Source organism: Apaloderma vittatum, unplaced genomic scaffold (assembly GCF_000703405.1).
Source record: "Apaloderma vittatum isolate BGI_N311 unplaced genomic scaffold, ASM70340v1 scaffold21558, whole genome shotgun sequence".
Taxonomy (NCBI): domain Eukaryota; kingdom Metazoa; phylum Chordata; class Aves; order Trogoniformes; family Trogonidae; genus Apaloderma; species Apaloderma vittatum.
This window is the reverse complement of record NW_009731553.1, coordinates 21,106-37,334: the sequence shown is the minus strand read 5'-3', so window position 1 is coordinate 37,334 and position 16,229 is coordinate 21,106. Positions and strand designations below refer to the sequence as shown.

Here is a 16,229-nt window from a genome sequence, read left to right as displayed (position 1 = left end):
CTCTTTCTTGGGACAGTTGGTCATGGCTGTAACCGGTGATCTCTTAAGACTTCTGATACTTTGGGCTCAAATTTAATAAAAATCTCTGCAAAGGGTATTGTTGACCCTTAGCCTAACCTGGCTAAATTTGGCCCTAATACTGCCTCAGGAGCCCTTTTTATAAATTTTATACATACTTCTGCATTGAATCAACTCAACACACCTTGCTGTGGCTTTCGGAGGAAACAGGATTCTTCATACCTTTCATAATATATCTTTTCTGAATCCTCTAGCAATGTACAATACTTTTAGAAAGTTTATGCCTTTTTATGTGGAATGTAAAGAGATAACAAACTTCGTTAGGTTCTGAAACTTCCTTCCCTTAAGGAAAGACAGCCAGTGGAAGCAAGGCAAAAACTTTTTTTGACTTTTCTAATAGCCAAGGTTGAGGGCGGGGAGGCGGAGGATTATGCTACACTAATGCACTTAACAAGATTTCTATAGCAGCAGAATGCAATAATTTAGGTCTATCGACAAGATGAAAGAAACCAGAACAATTGAATTTTTTAAGTAGGAGAATGAGAACTGATGCTACTTCTCACTATTTGCTGAAGGACTTCATTAAAGTCTTACCTTCATGTGGCTATAAATGAGGTCATTTGAGTATTAGGAAATGCTTTAGTCAGCTGCAAGTTAACTAAATGAACTTCTACTGCAGAGGAATGTTTTGGTGGTCAGCAACTTGTGGACCAGAACTGGCCCATAACCCTGGGACCATGGCCGGCTGCATCAGCTGCATTAGAGCTGCCATCAGCATTCGAGTTCCAACTGTAGTTCAGGTTTCCTTCTCTTCTTTCACTGGTGCTTTAGTTTGGTTTTCTACTTTTTTTGTCATCTGTGTCCATCTGACAGTTTTGATCACAAATACATGCTTTGAACAAAAGTGCATTGAATAGTCTTAGCAGCTCACCAGTTTTTCAACTTCCAAGCAGTCAAACTGCCTCTGTTTAAAGACAGTTTTGCCAGAGGCATTTTCCTTTTTTTTTTTTTCCCTTCTTTTCTTCTTTGGGAACTTAATTCACGCAGCCTGAATTCTCCCTTTTAGATTTTAGATCTGCTGACCCTTCACCCTATGAAGCCTTCCTGCATGAGTGTGCTTAGACTGTTGGATTAGCATTGGTATAAACATCCCCTGTGTTGCTTTTGTGTACTTCTGCTAGGGTTTTGGCAAGGTTTGTTGGTGTGGAGTTTTTTTTGCCTCCTGATTAAAAGGTTAGTTCCAGTCACAGGTTGTATAACATTTTTCAAAGACACCTTTGCTTGAATGCTTCCTTAGAAGAGAACGCCTGTTGTGTCGCAGTATGTGCGGGGGAACTTGCATAGCTGCTTTGAAGGAACTGAATTCCCCAAGCACTGCAAGCTAAAAACAAATTAAGGGGAAGGTGTTTAATGCATTAAGTTTACTGTCGAGCCAGAACTTCTTACCCTTTTGCTGGAGGTCATTTAGTCTCAGCTTGTAATGTGCCTTGTTTGGGGATCGGGTTGTTTGAAGGCTCAGACCTTATCTGATCTGCATGGCTTTACCCTTTTAAGGGTACTGTCTTAGCCATCAGCAGGTTGTGGGTGAGCAGACAGGGATGGTTTCTTCATTCCAGATGCTTCCACAGGTAGGCTGGAGGCAAGTAAGTGCTACGAGCAGAAAGGCAAAACAGCAAAAACATGGCCAGCAGTTCTGGGAGACTATTCACTGCATTAAAACAGCTGGGAACACATGTCCTTCCCTTGCATGGCTAGCATTCTTTCCCCCATATAAATAAATGTGCTTGTTCAGAGAAGTTGAGATGACAAGAGGATGAGCAGTAAATAAAAAATGTAGATAATTCATGGGGTGTTTTATGTTTTCTTGTTTTGTCGATTTTTTTGTTTGTTTTATTCAGTTCCTTGAGAATTGTCCTTCCTTTTACTGTCCTTCAAGTGTCTTCTAAAAATCTTTCTGGAATTAAATCACAGAAGATAACTGCACCATAGCTGACTGGGATTCCATTCCCTCAATTGTAGAAACTCTGAGATGAATTAAAAATGTGGATGCAAGTAGTTTTGTCTGAGCCCTTAATTTTTAGACTGGCTGGCCTAAATTTAGTACTTCTAGAAGTGAGGGACTGATAGCACCAGCATCAAGGCACGATACAGACAAGTCATTCAATAATTCCATGTGCTTCTGCCAACACACTTGCTATTTTAATGCTGATTGCAAATGAGATACAAATTCATCTCAGGCCCATCCCTGCTGAAATTAGTAGTATTCACAAGAATGATTTTGACCTTTATGGTTGTGGGGTTTTTTTGCTCTAGATTTGTTTTGTTGTAAAGCACCTGCAAGAATATAATTCACTAACTCAGTGGTTTAGGATTTGATTTCTACTAAGACTGAGAATACCATGAATAAGATAAAGGGGATAGGGTGAATATTCAAGTGAGGAGGTTTCAAAAACCTAAAATAACAATAAGCTCATTAATAAAGGATGCTAGAAGACTTGACTGCAGACAGTGTGCTCTGGACACATCACACCAGATGAATTGCTTGTTGCCCTCCACTTCAGAAACCCCACCCTCACTAAAACTGTATGGAAAAGCACTGCTGTGAACTAAAATTATCATTTGCAGCAAGCATTGGCCTCGAGGGCTAAAGCAGTATAAAAGAGAAAAAATACCACTTTCCCCTCAGTTAAGTGTCTGAGACATTGGGATGTACTGGCAGGAAAACAAATTACATTGCAGGAGAAATAAATGAGGCATTCCCTCTGATGTGTCGGGCTTCACGGAGTTAGGAGACAGTTCCACAAAAGATAAAGTAGATAAAGTGCATAAAGATTTTCAGAAAAATGTTTTTGTATTGGAAATGGAATACTGTGTAACTGAGCACAACTGTTGTAGGTCCTCTTTGCTTAAAAGTCATCGATACAGCAAAGATAGAAAAGTCTATTTGCCCACGTTGCTATGGTGACAGATTACTGTCACTGTGACTAGCTGCTTCTGCCTAATCAGATAATCTAATATAGCTGCTTTTAATTACTCTCACGCTATGGGCATAACCACTTTTTTGTTTAAAAATGTGAGGGGTTGCCACCATGGAATACAATCAATTCAAAGGCGCCCTCTGAAGCATCTCTGCTGAAGTAGAGAACCAGTTTTTTACTCTTCTTTTCTGTTATGGTTCCTATTTTTATACCTGTACTCGGGGCATCAGTGAGTAATATTCAGCTCCTTAATCCTCTGACACAGACAGAACTTCTTGATAGATTGTTGCTTCAGTGGGATGATTTGCCATCTTATTTTCTCCAATTTGCTCACATTCCTCCTCGACATGGCATCAGTCAGAGGAAGAGAAAAAGACAAAGGCATTCCATTTACAAAGGAACCCATTTCACATGCCATAGTGAGCACTGGACTAGTTTGTGCCAGTTTAAAGGCTTCTTGGTTCTGTGAGGGGTAGATTCTTAGTCAAATAATTTCTTTCTGGGACTCCAGCAGGCCCTCACACTCCCTCATAGCGAAATTCCTAAAAAGTAGGTATATCAGTCTCCAAACACATCTGATCCTGTACAAACAGGTATTTATCCTGAATTCCCTTGTCCTCTTTTTATTATTTACTCCTTCTCTATGAACAAATCTGTCTCAGAAGGGAAAAAACTCACTATGGACTCCCTATATCTACCTTTTCAATATTTGACAGTGCTGTGTTTTCTCTGATGCTGGCAGCGTGTGCGGGAAGATCTGGTAGAACTAGCAAGGATGCTGAATCTCTCTGTACACGCTTTATGTACCTTTTAGGTGGCTTTTTCATTATAAAACAGATCTTTCGCAGAGGGACTTCAGAGCAGACTACCTCTCCTCCATTTATATTGGCTCATACAGAATCTGAGAGTTTTCCAATTCTCTTGCTTAAAAAAAAAAAAGGGTTTTATAAAACCTACTGATCAGTCCAGCACTGCTAAGATTGCTCAAGGCAGGGTCATGCCAGCCTGCTTGTCCAAGTACAGAGTATGAAGCATTCACAAGAAGAGGTGTATGCTTCTTCAGTACAAAAAGATGTGGATCTGCTTCCTAAAATGCTCATTAGTGAAACAAACGGGGGAAACCATCTGATAAATTGTGAGAGAAGGTACTGAACATATGCTAGTTAAGCATTAAGAAGGCAGCAAGTCAGAGTAGTCCTTTGAGCAAGCGGCGTTCTCTTCTTCTATTCAAAAATTTGGTGTATCCCCAAATCAACAATCTCTCTCATGCACCCACTGAGAGAAGACTCATTCCTAAGCTGTCTTTAGGAAGTGAAGGATGGGAAATAATTAGAGGATGAACTGAGATTCTTTCTAGTCTCTTGAACAATTCGGAAAGGTTAGGTGTGTTTGATGCAAGTCTATACTCAGTGGGCTTAGCTTGGGTTTTGTTACCTGTATCCAAACCTGATTGATGCCCCCTGAGCTGTGTGTCTAATAAGGGCAGTGCTTGAACGGAGCAATGGAGATTGTTTTGATTTGGGTTTTGAGTATTGTATTAATGAACTGTACTGGAAGAGAATTTGCTTAAGTACTGCAAATATTAAAAATAGCAATTAAGTACAAATGGCGAATGCACCTTGATATTGAGGCATGTTCCTAGGAACAGACTAAGGTAATGCAACATAAAATTCCTTTGCTTGGAAAGGCAACGTGATGATTACCATACAGCAAAAGGTTTATCTGCAGCCCACTTTAATTTTGGAGAAGTGTCACTTTTATGTACACAGTCCAGATCACTATGTGGAAGCTCTGTTAACCATAAATTACAGAGAATGCAAAGTAAAAGCATTCAAGTTTGGGAGAATTCCAGAAGAAAGGTTACCTGTTAGCTTAAATTTGGCTGTGCTGTAGTAGCTACAAGATAATCTATTCCATTTTTCTTCCAGTATCGAAGGTGTAAGGCCTTACTGTGCACTGTTGAAAATCTCTGTGAATACAGAATTACTGGCATTCTCGTGGCCTTTTTTTATAGTGCGTGTCATGGTAGTATCAGATTATGCTGCATGTCTTAACTACGCGTCTCTGAGCTGAGTGCCGATTATCCCACTTACACAGGCAAAGCATTCTTTTTGTTCGAGTTTTTGTCTGCTTGGAACAAAACTTGACTAATTTCTGTTGGGAAAAGAGTTAGGTGTTTTTGCCAAAGTCTATCCCAGAAGGCCAACCTGGGATAGACAGCTGGCGTAGAATTTTTTTTTTTTTTTTCCCTGAGCTTGTCAGCGTGGTAAAACGCAAGCATGACTGAAATCAGGTATTTTATAAGCAGAACCTTAAGGCAGTGTTGTGGATGAGCCTCATGTAGTAGCTCTGCTTACAGTAAGTGCTGTGAGTCACATTAACCATCAATCTGGAATCAGGTGGTAGGGATTGTCCAGTGAGTTCCTTAAACATATTGTCCCAGAATCTGTGAGTAAAACTGAGAAAAGTGAGGACATCCAACTATTACATTTACTATAGATTATGAGTTTCTGAGGGATATTGGTGGTTCTTCTTCGAGGTTTTTTTTGTTCTTTTCGCTTTTCCCCTCCACACCAGGAAAACTGAGAGAAGGCTGGATGGACAGCACAGTCAAAGCTGTGAAATCATTATGCTTTGAACCTTTACCACCTCCCTCCACTTCAAAAGCAGCTTTCGGTACAAGCCTTTACCTCTCAACACTAACTAAAACTGCTGCTGTGTCTTGAGAGGGTGTCGGATCGTGCAGCTCTGCTTTTTCACCTCCATACGCTGAGCTCCCTGCCTGCTCATCAGGTGCAACCGACTATGCAGCTGGGTGAAATGTTACTCCGCATCGCTGGCACAACTCTAGTTTCCCGGGAAACAAGTGCCTTCATTAGTGCTAAGACCGTATTGTAGGCAACAAACTATTCTTACCGTTAGTGAGTAAGCATCCTCTATTGCATAAAAATAGAGCCCTGCAATTTGGGAGAAGTTATCACACGATGAAATATTGAAATGATGGATAATTTGCAGCATGAGAGCTTCAGAATTCTGGATGGGTGAAGTAGATGCAGGGAAAACAGATTTGTAAAGAGAGAGAAGAAGCCCCCATGTCTCTGGAATGCTTGTAAGTATGGGTCTTGAAGGGTAAAGATTAATAAAAGCAATCTGCAGCTTGCAATTTTTTTTGGAGTATTACTGCTACTTTTGCTTATAAAAGTTAATAAATTCAAAGATATAAGTTTTGGGGTTTTGGTTTTTTTACTTTTTTCTTACAGATTTGGAGTCCTTACAAGCAACCTGACTGCACGGGGGATCTGGATGGTAGAATTGAGGATGATTCACGTTGCCTCTACACTCACGAAGAGTACATCAGTCTTGTGTTGAACAGCGGCAGTGGTTTGTCCCACGATTATGCCAACCAGTCAGTCCAGGAAGACCCACGGATGATGGCCTTTTTTGACTCCCTGGTGCGCCGGGAAATCGAGGGCTGGAGTTCTGACTCGGACAGCGACCTCAGCGAGAGCACAATCCTGCAGCTCCACGCAGGAGTAAGCGAACGCTCTGCTTACAGCGAGTCAGAGTCCTCCGCCTCTTTGCATCACTCCCCACCACATGTGGCTGAAGAGTCCGATGAAGCTGCCTATAACTTAAGGGCCTTAAGATCAACTGATTCCCCCTCAGCCAGGGAGGACATGGCTTCCCGTCAGCAGAGGCTCTCTGCACTGAGAAAGTATCAGGATAAACGTCTCCTGGCCCTTTCCAATGAATCTGACTCTGACGACAACACGTGTGAGGCAGAGCTGGACACGGACCTTTTCCCACGGCCGCGGTCCCCGAGTCCTGAGGAGAACGAATCCAGCAGTTCCAGCAGCAGCAGCAGTACAGAAGATGAAGAGGAACTGAACGAACGACGCACGTCCATGAGGCAACGCAACGCACTGAGGCGCCGACAGAAGGTGCAAAAGGAGGAAAGGACTAGCACTAACACAGAGAATGTGACCCCCTACATTGGTGAGGACATCTACGATTACCCCCAGATCAAAGTGGATGATCTTTCTTCTTCTCCAGCTTCTTCTCCAGAAAGGAGTTCAGCCAGCAAAGAAGTTCTCAAAGAAAGGACGTCTCCTTGTTCAGACAGTGAATCAGTGGAGAGAAAGATTTACAAAGCTTACAAATGGCTTCATTATTCTTACATATCCTATTCAGCTGGTAAAGATGGTGAATCCTCCAGAGGAGATGGAGAGAATGACGAAGGGAAACCAGGAACTAGTGGAAAGCACAATACAGCACACTCACTAAGTAAGGAACATGTTAGGAACCCGAGTTCAGTAGTTCCTCAAGGTTCCCCAGCTCTTTCTACTGAAAGCCACAACAAAGAAACTTCAAAAGAATGTGGCTTGATAGAAAATGCTAGTAATGGTCAAGCTCATGAATGTGACAATCAGCGGCGCATGGAGTGTCAAGAAAACACATCTGAAGACGTGAGCAGCGGAGGCATAGAGCATTCTTTTGAGACAAAAAAGCTCAATGGAAAAGCTAACTGCAAAGGGCTAAATAGCTGCGCGGAGGAACCTTGCATTCAGACCGTGGGACTTGTGGAACAGAAAAACAGTCAGAACTGTCAGCCAGCATCAAGCCATCACTCACTGGTCCCTCCCTTCTCCGCTGTGGCCATCTGTAGCATGTCAGGTCACTGCTCCAGGAACCAGACTGAAGACAGCGAGGAGAGGAGCCTCGACACCTGCGTTACCCACAATAACGGCCACTTGCATCTTCGCCCTTCGTGCTTCAACAACGGACAGAGTTTTGGAGGAGAGCAGGAGACGGTGACGCAAGGACTACAGGTGCACTCAAACGCTGATAATGGCAACCTTGTACAGATGGGTGTGACCTTGCACAAAGACTGCTGCCTGTCTGAAATGGACTCCAACAGCTACAACGTGAGCACAAGAGAGGACACCGCTGACTCGCGTCCCACGGGCAGCGAGAGCACTCAGCCTCTCGGAGGGCTGAAAAGACACAGAGCAGAGTTGGAGGATGCAGATTCAGAGAGTTCATCCATAGAAAAGAAGTTAAAAACATGATAAATGCAAATGTCTGTTGTAGCGTGCACACTCTCTCTCAAAAAAAAAAAAAGTAAAAAAGAAAGCATTAAAGGCACATAGAGCTTGGGTCTGAAACATTGCGTTTGATTCTCCATTCCATTCTTCAGTGGGTCTGTTTTAGATTGCCAGTGGTTCATGCTGTATAAAAATCCAACTTACTCCTTAATGAGACTGAGTCTAGTGTACCCATACAAGGTTCTGTTTAAAGTAAATCCTTATTAAGACGGTTGACTGAATTATTGTTGTGTGAACATGTGTCGTTTGTTCAGCCAGCCGACCAGAATGACTGCTTTAAATTTTAATTGTTCTTCTTTTCCATACTGACTCTCATTACACAGTACGGGCTGAAGAGTGATTGAATTAGATCACACTGGTGGTAGCTTGGGGTGTGTTTCTTGTTGAGGAAAAAGGGGAAGAAACATTTCTAGGCCCTTTATTCAGCTTCAGAAACTGAAAAAAAAGCAACTGTTAGGGAGAATATTTTTAGAACTGACTGATATCTTTATAGATATTATACTTCATAAAGCACTTGCTTCTGATACAGTTCAGTGACACTATTTTTACGCCAACAGAAAAGCTATAGGAAATGAGCCTCTTTCCAAAATCAACTTCAGGCTGTTCCTGTGGTGACGTTCAATTTTGTGGGGGGTGGGTTGTTTTTTTTTTAAAAAAGAACTGAATAACACAGTGTTACCACTGTACTAAAACTGTGATTGTTTAGCAGGAGGAAGGTATTATGCTCTAGGCCTCGCTTGAACCAAGGACTGTTAAAAACCAGGCGTTGAAACAGGCCTTTTTGTGAGCCTCGTGCATAGAGAATGTTTATTATTATTATTAAGAGTACGGCTCTGAGTGTTGGGTTGTATCTTGACCATGACCTCCCCTTCTGCCACGTGCTCCCTTTGGGGAGGCAGTAGGCCAAAGAGAAAATAGTGGAAGGATGGGTGATGTAACTGATGTCTGTCAACAGCAACGCTTGATGCAAGTCTGAAAAGTGCTTTTTTAGCAGTTTTCTTAGCCCCAAGCTCAAACTAGGCTGGCATTGGAGACGAGGGTTGGTCGCCCACCACTGTGTGCTGCAACTATTTGAAGCTACAGACGAGTCGATTGATTCAGCAGAGGTGTGTGTGTAAGGGAGAGCTCCAGAGGAATGTGCCCACGAGTGAGGACACCAGGACTCCAAGTCTGGGAACCAGAACCTGAGGAAGTGCGTAGCTCTGGTGGCTGTGAACTGCCGTGTACTGCTCAGAGGGACGAAGCCCTTTCTTGCCTGGGCTCCGTTTTCAGTGGAGTCTCTGGCGAGTCCTCTCAGTTCTGGCACGCTGGAATTGGTGGGACTGCGCTCGCTTCCCTAGCAACAAGGTAAGAGGAGTCAGGGTGTGAAGGGAAAAGAAACTGCCTGTAAAGGACATGAAAATTATGTGTTTGTGCCTTACAGTGCTGACAAGGAGAGAGACTTATTTTGACCCCAGTAATTGTCAAAGGCTTTCAATCCCAATACTGAGGAAGGGCTTGATTGTTTTAAGGAATAGGAGATTTTTGCTTTCAGTATGACTGTAGCTGTACACTGCTGTAGAGCGCTGGTCTCAGAATAATTATTTCATGCACACAGCTGCCCACTACCTGGCAGGACAAGGAAGACGCTCTGTTAAAACATGATAGAAACAAAGGAGCATTTCAGGAGGGATGTTGGGAGGGAAAGGCTGGGGAGGGAGAGGAAAACATGAGCTGAAAATTTGTCTTGCAGCTACGGTGTGCCACAGGCTGTTTGCCCACACTTGGTCCGCTCTGCTAAGTGAGAACTTGGAATAAGTGTATGATGTAGTGTTTCAGAAGCATATAAAACAGCTGAAAGGGAAAGGTTTGTTTTCAAACATGAGTGAAAGTGGCAATAAGAACAAGCGGGTACCTTGTTACCTTCCTGAAAAAATTGTTCTGTACTGATTATATTTTGGATCACTGCAAACAAGATCACTTATAGGGGTGTTCTCCTCTGTTGTACCTTACTGTAAATGCTGGGTTTTCGCCAAAATCTTGAGGTTGCTGAGTCAAAAGCTGTTTGATTTTTGGTTTGTTTGTTTGGGGTTTTTTAATTCTTTACATTGGAAAATTTTCTTAGCTGACACTTCTTATTCCCTTCTCTGAAGAATGCCCAGATTGCTGGTGAACGAGCTTCTCTGCTCCCCTTTGGCATGGTCACCTTTCTCGGTGCTTTCTCAGATGCCTTATGGTCTTTCCTGGTTCTTTTGTTTGTTTTCAAAAGCAGAATAAAAGCTCCTGGGTTTGGTGTTAGCACTCCTCTGCAGGATCTGGGCATAAAGATTTGGTGTGCTTTCCCCAAAACTAGCCTCCCGTGCTTGTTATTTCTAGCTTCTGTCAAGCAGGAGGAGGAAGGCAGGCTGCGACCTTAACCTTTTGTGCACAGGAAATTTTCATCGCAAGTGGGAACTGTAGCTCTCAAATCAGCAGCTTCATCTTTTCACATCACTAAATGTTATCAGCACTAGGCAGCTGCATTATCTGGAAAAGACGAAAAAGGAAAAAAAGCAAGCAAGCAGCAGCGTGCCTGCCACAGGTAGCCAGCCACGAGAAGAGCTGTGCTGCCGGCAGCTTCTGGGCGCGAGCGTTGCCCTGTTCTTGCAATCATCACTCCCTGATTCTGGGGAAAAGAGAATAAGCTGCTCTGTGGAAAATCCTCCAAGTTTTATCTAAAGATATTTCTCCTCTTCTAATGATCTGCGTTGTGTACTTTGGAATGAGAAGGTTGTGTAAATATTGAACTACCTTGCTAGTTAGCCACTGTTTACTTACCGTGCAAGTTGTTACAGCAGGAAATTTGCTAGGCCAGGTTGTACAGTTCTCCTGAAAACCTTAACGGTGTGAAAGAAAACCCCTCCCTTCCATCTCTTTGTAACGCTTTATACAGAGAAAGATCAGTCTTTTTAATTGTATTCTTTTTTATATTCCTACAACCTATGTATTTGCTTATTTCAGCTTTCTCTGTTTAAAGCATTAATGCATTTTTCTGGGCTGGCATGTTAACCACTTTTAAAGATGCAGCAGGACATGGGACCTGCCAGCCAAGTTCTCCTGTGGTTTTTTTTCAGCTTTTGGGTGATCCTGTTGCCAAAGCTGGCGAATCTTCTCCAAGGTGACCAGCTTACCGGAGATCATGCATTGATGTTGAGGAGCAGCTCTCGCAGAAAAGATCCAGCTGCCTTGTGAAGGGAAGAGCGCAGGGGTTTGCCCATGGGCATAGCAGCTGATTGCTGTGTGTTCTGAAATCCAGCCTGTCTCAGAGCAATAATGGAAGCACAACTTCATTCAAAAATGGCAGTGGGTTGTTTGGGGTTTTTTTGCCCCTAAATTTCAGAACAGAACGAGTGATTGAGACTTCCTCTTGATCTCTGTTCATCAGGCATGTCACTTGGTAGCTAGCAAATTGCTCTTCCTCAGATATTTGAAGACCATGAAGTGTAGCTCATTCTGCTGCTGAGGTCTTGTACTTCACGGAATTTTCACATCCTCGTGATCAGGTAGAGGTCTCTTGCTCACTGTGGCCATCAGAACCTGGTGTGGTTTGATATTCCTGAGGCCTTCGAATGCTTTGATTTGCATTTACTTATTTTGTTGTTTGTGCACACAAGATGGGATTTTTCTTTTTACTTCATTGAGTTAAAATGCTCCACACAAGCAAGTTTTTGTCTCATTTTACAAGCAGCACTATTGGGAGGTACCTTTTGCACCTGATGCTTGCTTTTGTTTTCACCCACTCAGATTCTCCAAATGTCTTTGCCAGACCTGGGAAGCTCAGTGCTCTGGTGCAGGGCCTGCAGAGTAGTGCACATAGCTGCAACAAATTAATTACTATGTGCATATGCACATAGTTCTTCAGAAACTCTTTAATAAGCTAGTTCTAGCACGTGAATAATTTGTAAAACACATTAGTGCACTCATGCAGCTGCATCAGGGTGCACTAGTTAGCCCAGCTATTGCTACACTGGTATGAACAAGAGCTCTTGTTTCCAATCCCTACTGAGAAAATGGCAGTTCTTCAGGGGAAAATAAAAAAATGACCAAAACACCAACACAAAACTCCACTGGTTATGGAACGTTCTGGATTTGCCAGAGTTTTCTGTAGTGGAGGTCAAATGCAGTGAAAACTCGGAAGAGATGTCTGCATTGCACTGATGTGAGAAACGAGCAATGGGACTTTGATGTTCTCCTGATGCAAGTCCAAGGACTTGAACTTGGGTCTCCTACCTTTCGTCTGAGTGTCCTGAGCATCAGATTCTTGCGTTACTATCAGTGGGCTTTTTTTATTTCTTTTATCTGAAATGCCAAGGGGAAAGGAAATGAGACCAGCTCCATGGATAGTGGAGCAGGGCCTTGAGCCCAGGTCTGTTGGTTTATAGTTGGCTGAGAAAACACCATAGGATTCTTTCTCCCTTCTCCACCTTGTGTGATCTTTGATCCAGAGAGCAAGAGGAAGATGCTGACTCAGCCTTGTGTGCATCCTGTTTTGTCCTGAACATGGAAGAATTATCCTTTCCAAATTGCACAGTGTGTATGATTTATTTTTCTTGTATATTATTTTCCTGTAGGCATGTAATACCAACCTCCTAAATGAGTGCCCAGGCCAGTGAGCTGTTTGTTCTGGGATACAGCTGGCGGGCTCAGCATTTCTCTCTCTTGCCTATTTTTCCATTCAGTTCTGGTCTCGAGTATCAGCCAACACCTACACAGTGCTGGAGCTGCTGCACAGATGTAGGATGGCCTTGTGGCTATATACTTGGTGCTTTTGTGACTGGAGTTGCTAATTTTTAGATAATATCCACCCCCAGGACCACATTACTGTGAGCTAGTGGTCTGCAGCATGTTACTTTGCAAACCATGGCAGCTTATAGCAGCCTGAACAGTTGAAGGCACCAGCTCCTACAAGCTTGGAGGGTTTGCATTCCACTGACTTCGGAACGGTCAAACCATGTGGTCTTTGGGAAAGTTGTGTGTCTTAAGTGTCCCACCAAGACTAAAAGGGTCAACATCTGCTATTCAGAAGCAAAACTTGCTTCAAGGAAGTGCTGATGCAACTTTAAGCGCTTTGGCTTTAGTATAGCATTGAAGGTGAAATGCTCATGAGATACATTTTGAGCTCTTTAAAATGTGGATGTATGGCAGAAAGCGAAACAGCATGAGCTTCATCACTGAATTCTGTCAGAGAAGGGGAAAAGAGTTGAAAAGCAGTTAAAAACAAGCAAATGAAAAAAGCTCCGTGCCCTAGATACCGACTACGTTCTGAATAAAAGTTCATCACCTGCTTCCAGATCTGGCTCCTAAAAGCCTGAGCAGTGTGTCAGCAGAAGTGATTTATCACACTTGAGCTTGGACAGCTGGAGATCACTGATTTGTCTGTAGAAGCTGAGAAGCCGCAGTCGTGTTTCACAGCACACTATGGAGGGACCCCCACGGGTGTCCTACCCAGCAGAGGTCGCGTCTTTGGTTGGCAGCTTGCAGGGAAGGTAACAAATGGATGTGAGCAGCAAGGCTGGCCCTGATTCTTGTCTTTTTTTTTTACTGCTGTCTGATTTAGTTTCACATCAGCTGGGACTTTCTGAAGAAAGATCCCTAAAGGAAAGCACTTCATTTGTAGTTGATGTTTGCCTTTGGAGTTTGGAGGGAAGTTCTGAGGCTTCATTTCAAGGTAATCTTTATGCAGCCTGTTAAAATGAGGAAAACTAATGCATCCTCACAGGAGGAACAGAGAACTCCAAGGCAAGAGTCTCCTCAAACTTGCTCTTTGGATTCTTGGGGTTTCCATGTCTCCTTGAGGAGCCCTGTACCTTTTTCTTCCCTCTAGGATCCAGAGAGATTTGCAGCGTTGAGTGGCTAGAAAGCAAAAATGAAACTGTCCCCAGCTCAGGATGTTGCAATACTCTGCTTCAGTGGCATTTCCAGTATATTACAGCCAGATCTGGCATTTCCTGCCTTGGATTATATCCTCGAGTACAATTTTCTCCCCCAGTCTGAGCTTCAAAGAGACAAAAGAAAAGATGAGCTAGGCTTCAGCAGTCTTGGAATGAAGGGAAATACCTACTTCAAATTGTTTATAAGCTCTCTAAATTCTCAGTATTACAAAAGCGTTCACAGAGGATGACTCTGCCATGCGATGTGCTTACCCGCACACGACGACGACAGCAGCAACAGCAGCAGCAGTCCTGTGTTGGCTTTAATTCAGGAGTGAGAGCTGAGAGTTGATTCAGTACGTCTGATGGGGCAGATTTCTAGTCTCTCCATGAAGAAGCTTTTTTTAGCTTGTACATATTTCGGATGATGTGGAAGACTTATTTTTAAGCTGGGAAAGTCTGTAGCGATGTTTTGAATTCCTAAATGGCTGAGCGGCGAGGATAATCTATCTGAGGGACCCTGGAAAGCCATTTACAGCCTTAGATGGAGATTTTTATTTACTTGCACATGCTTCCCGCTCGGTCCCCACGTGTAGCCTGGTCTTGTCGAGACGTGGAATCCCTGCCCAAAACAGGGGGGTTGGACTCGATGCCCTCTAAGGTCCCTTCCAGCCTAGGCCATTCTGTGATTCTATGATTCTAACTTCTGCAGTTCGTCAGCTCTTCACCTTTCATTTCATCTATTTGGCCAGAAAGGGGGCGCTTTCTCATTCCCTCCGCTAGTGACAAAGATGCCAAAGGTAACGGATCTTTTGTGGCCCAACTTTGCAGCAGTTAATGAACATATTGGGACAGCAGATCATCTTGCTTAAAGACACACAAGTTGTGGTGGACGTGGGGGTAATGGCTCGTTGATCACTTCACTGTGCTCTTAAATTGATAATAGGCACAAACATTGGAAGGTTTTAGTCTGAGTGACAAATCTTGAGGCCTCCTGCTGCTAGGGCCTGAACTACCTTTGATGTTTGTACCATTTTCTGGTGTATTTTCTAAAGTCAGTGTTTGTTTCCAGCCCCAGGACAACTCTACTTTACTCTTACTCTTGCCAGTTGAAGATCATTACGCTTTAAATTATTATACAGCCTAAAAGGAAGGATGGAAAAAAAAACCACAACATTTTCAACTGCAAGCTCTGAGTAAGGAGGAGGAGGCTGATGGTTTCATGGGCAGACGGGATCTGCTAGCATGAATCCTCTTCTCTGGGACAGAGGCAGGTGGTCCCGTGCTGTTGGGCTTCCCGTGGGAACCATTTCAACTTCCAAAGCTGGTGAGAAGCTGACCGGTTTCTCCTGGGTTGTTCACTCCCAAGAAAACTTAGAGGAGCAGGAGTGTTTGGTGGGAGGCAGGCTGGAAGGGGGGTGCTCTGCCAAGTGGGGCTCTTCCACAAAAGCGCTGCCCTAGGGAGGAGCGATGCCCCGGGGGGAAAGAGGAGTCACTAGGACTCCATCTCCCTCCCTCATTGGCACCACTCAGTATGGCACCCATTGCTTTTGGTTTTGGGACATGAAAATCCCGTTTCACTGCTGTCAGTATCAGCATACAGAGCAGCTGCCAGGGAAGCTGTGGCTTCCTTTTCTCCAGGCTTGACTTAAAAGTAATTTTAGGATGTTTTCCTAGAAAGCCCAAAAGCCACACTAAGAGAAATGGCTGCTCGTGGTTTGCAAGTGAGCTTGGGTTCAGGGGCAGCAAATGCAGTGATAAAATACATATTTATAACCAGCAGACAGTGAACGGGGGAAGGTCACTGCGGTAACGATGAATTGGAAATGAGAAAATGTGGGCAAATTATGAAGGAAACAGAGGTCCGAAGGGGAAAAAAAAAATTAGTAAAGGACAAGCAGAAGTGTTTGGTTAAATCCAGATCAGAAAGAACCTGTTGTTTGCCCGGAATTGCAAAAACTGCTTAAAATGCAGTTTGTCTGCAGTAGCAGTGGGTGGGTAGGATCCCTTGGTGAGATGCCCCCACCACAGGAAAGCCAGTCAGCAGCTGCTGCTCTTGCTGGGTATCACTGAACCACCATGAGCAGATAATTTGCACTCAGGAGTTTTCAGCTATCGGCACAGAGAGATCTCTGAACTGCTAATATAGTGGGGTTTTTATTAATAAGCCTTGGAGCTCAGGGGAGCTCTGGGGGACTGGGAAGCAGCGGTGGAAGAGAGATGACCTAATTCCAGTCCTG

The 16,229-nt window shown here is 43.6% G+C and overlaps 1 protein-coding gene across 2 annotated transcripts in view; it reads left to right on the top strand.

The window, feature by feature from the left end:
• Nucleotides 1-8,065, top strand: part of DCAF5 (DDB1 and CUL4 associated factor 5) — a 62,687-nt gene extending 54,622 nt beyond the window's left edge. The window contains exons 8-9 of one of the 2 annotated variants that reach the window (XM_009875230.1): nucleotides 6,257-7,556; nucleotides 7,611-8,065. In XM_009875230.1, coding sequence (XP_009873532.1) covers nucleotides 6,257-7,556; nucleotides 7,611-8,065 — 1,755 coding nt within the window. Of the gene's footprint in view, nucleotides 1-6,256 lie in introns of both variants that reach the window. The other variant, XM_009875229.1, reaches the window with a different exon arrangement.
• The last annotated feature ends 8,164 nt before the right edge of the window (nucleotides 8,066-16,229 follow it).